The sequence below is a fragment of the Asterias amurensis genome, chromosome 3 (genome assembly GCF_032118995.1).
Source record: "Asterias amurensis chromosome 3, ASM3211899v1".
Lineage (NCBI taxonomy): Eukaryota > Metazoa > Echinodermata > Asteroidea > Forcipulatida > Asteriidae > Asterias > Asterias amurensis.
This window is the reverse complement of record NC_092650.1, coordinates 5,744,486-5,751,492: the sequence shown is the minus strand read 5'-3', so window position 1 is coordinate 5,751,492 and position 7,007 is coordinate 5,744,486. Positions and strand designations below refer to the sequence as shown.

At 42.3% G+C, this 7,007-nt stretch overlaps 1 protein-coding gene across 1 annotated transcript; it reads right to left on the bottom strand.

Moving 5' to 3' along the window:
* LOC139935032 (tRNA-specific adenosine deaminase 1-like) lies at positions 1–6,854 on the bottom strand. The gene is made up of 9 exons (XM_071929483.1): positions 6,689–6,854; positions 6,274–6,354; positions 5,927–5,981; positions 4,943–5,619; positions 4,131–4,395; positions 3,527–3,717; positions 3,162–3,261; positions 1,801–1,887; positions 1–1,147 (listed from the first exon to the last, which is right to left on the bottom strand). The coding sequence occupies exons 1-9, from the start codon at positions 6,852–6,854 to the stop codon at positions 1,018–1,020; spliced, it is 1,752 nt and encodes a 583-aa protein (XP_071785584.1). The 3' UTR covers positions 1–1,017.
* Positions 6,855–7,007: the final 153 nt, after the last annotated feature.

Sequence of the window (7,007 nt, the reverse complement as noted above, 5' to 3'; positions counted from 1 at the left end):
TCGAAAAGGAGGGTTACCACTGATGCCAACAGCACGAGGACTGTCGCCCAGGAGAGGATAGGTACTAGATCTGGTCGGGGGTGTGGCGAGTCACAACACCCGAGGGGGCCTTTACTTTTGGAAGACTGGTCATCATTGAAAGTGTTCTGAGAGGGCTCTGGAGTTGTCTCCAACATTGAATAGATCCGCTTGGCCGAAAGAGGGACTACATTGTCAACTTTATTGAAATCGGACCAAAGTTCACTTTTGGCAACACACTTGTCACAACCACCGCAAGGTAATTCAGTGAGGATGGTCATACCGTCGTAGCACGGACACTCGTCAGGATCACACGGCACCCTAGAGAGGGCATCTGCGTTGCCATGTTTCTTCCCTACACGGTGTTCAATCTTAAAGTCAAATTGAGCCATTATTTCAAGCCATCGGGCCAGGGTCTTTAAATGTCATAACCCATCTCAGAGCACTGTGGTCTGTGCGGATTAAAAACTGCTTTCCAAGCAAGTAGTGTCTTAAGTATTGTACAAACGTTATGATTGCGAGGAGTTCGCGTCTCGTCGTACAATATCGCCGCTGAGGTTTGGTCATCGACCGACTAGCGTAGGCTATCGGTCTTTCTTCGTCATGTTGCGTTTGTTCACACCATTGAAGTTGTGAAAGGGTTGCACCAATGCCTTTATCAGAAGCATCGGTATCTAGGATAAAAAGTCCGTTGTTATTTGGGTATGACATCAGTTGATCTCCTGTCAGGGCGCTCTTCAACATGTTGAACGCGCCTTGACAATCTGTGGTCCACTTACACGTCTGTCCGGCCTCTAACAGACGGTTTAAGGGAGCTGCTATCGTCGAAAAATTCACCATTTACCAAGGAGAATGCCTTGGTGCCCTTGTCCTTTCAAAAACCAAGCATACAGGCCTAACTCTGTGGTGAACGGCCTCATTGGGCCCTGACTAAAAACCTCAACAATTTGAAGTGAAAACTAATCCTGAAGTACATCTTGAAGGTCAGGCCAGTGACTGTCAACTGAACAGTGAATATTCCTCGGGTTTCTTGACCCATGTATCAAAGATGTGGAGTAAGCGACCCAGAGCTTCTTGGTACACAGTGGCAGCTTGCTTGAAATCAAGGTAACTTTGTAGTTTAGAACTCCTGCAAACAAGAAATATAAAATTAGTGAATAATTTTCATGATTTTAAAAGGAAATTTTGGTTGTTACTACAAAGCAAACAAAGTATGAGGTCAAAACGATTTGATTGGATTTCCAATGTTTGACCTCTATTGCAAGGAGTCTATTGGTTAAAGCTAAAACCTTGTCTGAAACGGTTGCTGCTGATAAAGCAAGTATAGGTGTAGCTGTTGTCCCCATTTTATTTAGGATTGGGCCTAATCATTAATGCATCGTATTTTTGACCACGCGAGGGCACTCAGAGTTATCCCTTTCGGAGGTATATAAGCGATTCGCCCTGCACAGTGTAATTAGCCTCTACCACTTTTGTTGCCACATAGTTTCAACTTGCTTTAGAGGTGGATTATAACAGCTCCATTAAAGATTTTATTTGTCCATGATAATCTAGATGTCCATGGTGGTAATGTGTTCCAGTCTTTAGTAACTGTTTTGGGGTATGAATTAATATATTCCCGGATGTGATACAAATATGTTTGAGAGCGCCCTCATCACAGGGTCAAAACAAGGTTTATTGTTCCACCACAGTATGACATTGAGAAGCCAGAGCAAGAGGCTCCTGACTTCACCAATTGGAATTCATCTAATGTACCTCCTGCCTGTAATACGAGGTACATACCTCAATGTGAGTGGCAGCTGATGTTCTGGGATAGCTTGCATCAAGTCTTTGAACGATCGAAACATATCAGCCTTGCATACTCTACATCTGAAATTAAGATACAAACATAGAGCTATATGTATTGACTAGAGCGCTAACTTGCTCTGCGTTTTGAAGCCACCCTGGGCGCAGACATGTTTGGTGTGTTGCGTGAATTCGGAATTTTAAGAGAACACACATTGCCGCGATGATTTTACATTCGGCGTGTGCGTATACGTACGCAACTGTCCACTCGCGTGCGTCCGCGCTACGAAAACCGTAACTTGGACTTGATTGCCGTACTAAAAAAAAGGTAAACGCGCCTTTTAATCATGACGCACATGACGCTCGCAGTTTGTGCGCCGATCAGCAGATTATGCGTTCACATTTACTGCATTTTTTGCTTCGATGGCACATACAAAAGAACAGACGCACGATCATGCAAATAGCTGTACAATTGCCGTACAAAATTTCAAGCTTTTGTATTGGTTTGTACATAAACATGGATGCGCCCACATGGCTTCAAAACCTTAGTGCGTGTATAACGGGGTGTTAGCGCTCTAGTCAATATATATAGCTCTATGGATACAAACGAACAAATGTTTACAGGGTGCTTTTTTAAAAGCATGTGGACAACTGTGGTACATGCCAAAGACCAGTGTCCACAGTTAGTGTTACCCAACATATACAGCAAAACAGTTGAACAAACCCATCATTCTTTAGAAACATTGGATTCTTCAGAATCTAAGATAAAAAAGAACTGTTTTACAAGCATTTCTCAGAGACTACAATGTATATCACTTATTCAAGGCAAAATTATTTTGTTTACCCTTGCTTTTTCCGTGGGATTTCTACCTTCCCTCTATTTTCCCTCTATTTTCACGTCCTTGCTTCTGTTAAGCCTTTGAGAAAGACTTTGTTAGGGACGAAACTTCAGGCCATTAACTATTTTCTGCAAAAAACATTTAAAGGGAAGTTTTCTACCATGACCATCTTTGCACCATGGTGGTCCTTATTATGTCAATCTGTGAAAATTCATGTTTTCAATCTAACCAATGTTATGCATACACTTTAGGTTATGATGAAATCAAAATTCTAATATATTTCCCTTGTGGTTTATTACTTGATATTTTGAAGAAACTTGATAGACTTTTGCATTGCTTTATACCCCTTGCACAACACACAATGCACCTCCCTCTGTGGGTGTTGATTCCTCTCTGCCATTTGGGAGTCAGAATGTGCACAAAAGAATACACTCCCAAAAAGGTAGAATGGAAGGTGTGCATTGTACGGAGGTGCGATCCGCATTGTGCAAGGGGTCTAATGCCCAGATTGTGACTTACCTGGCCTCTACTTTGTGTAGATTCTTGGTGGTGATGCCTTGCCTGCTACCATTCACCGACACTTCTAGAGGCTTACACCGTACCCTGCTCCAGATGATGGCTGTGGGTGATAACAACGAGGCAAACTGGTTCAAAAGGTTTAGGGTGTCATGGCCAAGCGGTTTAGAGCATCAAACTCAAGTTCTGGTGTTTAGGCCAAGTCATCTGAGTGTGGGTTTGAATCCTAGTCATGACACTTGCGTCCTTGAGCAAGAAACTTTACTTTAATTGCTTCTCTTCGCCCAGGGGTATAAATGAGTAGCTGCTAGGGTAGAGGTTGATATTGTGTTTGAAAAATCCAAATCCAGATCAGGAGCAACACTCACCTGAACCAGCAGGTGCCATCTTTCCCTGGTTCCCACCGAACTGAGCTTGCACCTCATCCTTAGCATCAGGGAATGCTATCTGGGATGATACTATACTCGGTACGTTGATGCGGTAGGGTTCTGGCAGGTCGGACACTGGCTGTAACCTGCCAATGAGGGCTCTCTCCATCGCAGCTTGGTTGTAAGGACATCTGGAAGTAAAGAAACTTATTTTACCAACTAGTTTCATGCGCCCAAATGATTAAAAAAAATGGCTATGATGACAAAGTTTCATATTTCTAGGTTTTTTTGATGGGCTTGTTTGCTTGAATGGCAAAGTCTAAAGCTTTTGAGCAGTGCAAGATTCATGCATACTTAATGGTTGTCCTATGTGCAGTGCAAAGGAAAATTTGAGATTGTAGTAAATGTTACAAATTCACATGAAAGATCCAGAGAACTTAAATGTCACAAAATATGGCTGCTAATTTATTTAAATTTTAGAAAAGTTTAAAAGGCACTTGTTATCCGCAAAAACATACAGGAAGAAAACAAAGTTGACTATCTGAATTGAGTGAGCACAAAATACTATGAAACAGACTTTGAAACACACATAGTATCTTCTTACTTTCCCACAATAAGCGTCTTCATGTGGACAGGCTTGTCCAGAAAGTGCGACAGCAAAGCACCCTGATAACCTACAACATTCCACCTCGCCATCTTGTCACTGCAGGACATGGACAGCGTTCGATCACCGCGTCCAGGCTTCAAACGAAGGAGGCCGACTCTGTGATACTCTGCCCCGTGGTGGAGTAAATCTTGGGGTCCTCCTGGAACGCACTTGGCACCGGTGCGGTAGATGTCATTGGATGTCACTGCAACTTCCGTCTGTGCTGGTTGAGTTTTAAAGAAAAGGAGCAATAGTATTATTAGTGGCATGTCCTGGCCGAGCGGATAAGATTAACTTAGATAAGATCACTGAACTCGAGCTCTGGTGTTTCTGAACAGCAGAGTGTGGGTTCAAGTCCTGGTCTTGACGCTTGTGTCCTAAAGCAAGACACTTAACCATTATTGCTGCATCCTTTGGATGGGACGCAAAGCCGTAGGTCCAGTGTGTTGAGTATAATGCACGTAAAAGAACCCAGTGCACTTATCGAAAAGAGTTGGGGTTCGCCCCAGTGTGCCTTGTTTGATTGGCTGCATATTGCCCAACAGCACCTTGTAAACCATTACATGGTGCTGTAAAAGAATAGGTTGGTTGGTAAGCAGAAAACTAAACACCTGGGCCCAATTTCATAAAGCCTGTAAGCATAGACAAATCTTGCTAAGCAAAAACAGATTACCAGCCAACATTACATACCGGTGCTCCACTCATTTCGAGCAAAGAATCGCTGAGCAGCATTTTCTGCTAAACGGCTTTCATGAGATTGGGCTATGTACCTTTTGGAGACTTGGCAGGATTAGATGCAAGCTCTTCATTATTTGTTTCTCCACTCCATTCCTTTGGAACCCTACGGTCACACACTTTAATCTCTGCATGAGTTGTCGACGTTAACACTTCCATCTTTATTCTCTTACTCGAACAGAAATCCTCAGAGGGCCCTGGCAAAACAGATGAGATATCCTCACTTCCTTTTCCGTGATCTTTAACTCGTTTTATTCCTGGACTGAAATTGCTTTCACAATCAGTTCCCCAAAGATCAGTACCTTTCTCCTTGAACGTAACATCTGCCTCATTTCTTAGGGTCTTAATCTTAGATTCATCTTGAGAGGAGGACACAGTCAAGGGTGTCTCCTCCTTTCTATAATCTTGATCTCGTTTTATTCCTGGACTAAAATCGATGTCTCCATCAGTTCCCTCAAAATCAGTATCTTTCTCCTCGATCGTAACATTTGCCTCCTTTCTTAGAGTCTCATTCTTAGATTCGTCATGAGAGGAGACAGTCAAGGGTGGGTCCTCCTTTGGGAATATAGAGGCATCTCCGCAAGGTGTGTGACTCGTGAAGAAGTAAAACTCTACGCCATCCTTGAGGTGGCATTTGAAGTTTTGATCGGGTCCCGTGAAGATACTCTCTTGCTGATCGGAGTAGGCAAAGTGGAGTTGCTCGTTTAGGTATCTGGTGGTTCACAATAAAAAAATAACTTTGAGAATTCTCTTATAAAGTCATTATAGTGCGCTGAAAATATGAGTTTGGGAGGGGGTGGGGTGGGATAGCTGTGGTAAAACATCGTCTAGAACTTTGGACTCCTACCGCTGACTTTAAAGTTTGAAAGTGCAAATATAACAAGGGAACAACAGCACAAACTTCTGTAGTTATTTTTGTTTATAGCTGTACTAACTTTATCAATCTTTAGATTTTTGGGAAAAGGAGGGGGCAGTTAGAGGGCAGTTGGACTTGGTATAATACATTTATTTCTCTGTACCTTATAAATGCTCTTCTTGCCAAAACTTCTGCATGACTGTCATTGATGATGTTCCCTAGAAAAATAAAACAGAAATATTATATATATATTTTTAACCTTGAGTTACCCATTACCAAAAGAAAAGGCAGGAGAAAATAAAGATACAAATTTCTTCAGTGATCTACGGCTAGTCACTGATCTGCAGTCCAGCCACAGACATCCAGGAATCTAAGGTGTTCGAGGTAGCCTTGATGCAGCATTTCATACCACATTTGAAAAACAACAGAATTTGGCGTTTCAATTCCTCGGACTCCACAATAACATCCCACAACTTTATTGAAGACAAAACCAGTCAATCAGTGTTATACCTTCTTTGCTCATCTTGTTCTGGCCAATACACTTTGATCCTGTTGCCATAGCAACAACCTTCAAGCCGTCTGTTGCTGTCACTGGAAATAAAATTGAAACAGATTGAGTGAAAGCTATACTAATTAGGGAATAACAGTGCGAGTACCCGGTCTTCACTCTGCGAGCCGGAGGCGAGGTCCGTTAACAGCGCCAGCCACCAACACAAAGTACCGAACATCTCTAGCCCTATGACTTTTATGAGATAGGCCCTATCCCTTTTTGTAAAAAAATTATATTTTATTTTAATTTTTCATCCTAAGTCAAGTGACTATCGGATAAAACTAAACACTAATCCCCCCACCCCCACACAGTATAGAACCGAACATAGATTGTAGATGATGTAATAATTGTATGAATGAAATTGTTATAGTATACTTGAAATTCGCTCACTGGAAGCAGCGGAATTCTGCACAACTGCCGCCAGCAACGTCCATTCCCTGTTGACCTGTGGTTTTCCCTTCTTGGGCAGAGCATCATTGTAATGTCTAATGCATAAATTTGACACATTTGTGACAAAATCCTTCCAGCCATTTGTGTTCATCCTGCTGCACACATGTCAAACGAACACTGACCAGAACGTGTTTTGCTTAGCCTTTCTCAACAAGTCACTGCTAAAGACTTAGCTGCCGCTAGAGGGCGCAAATAGAAAGATTACTGTCGAGGTTTTAAAACAATGTGAACAAAATAATGAACG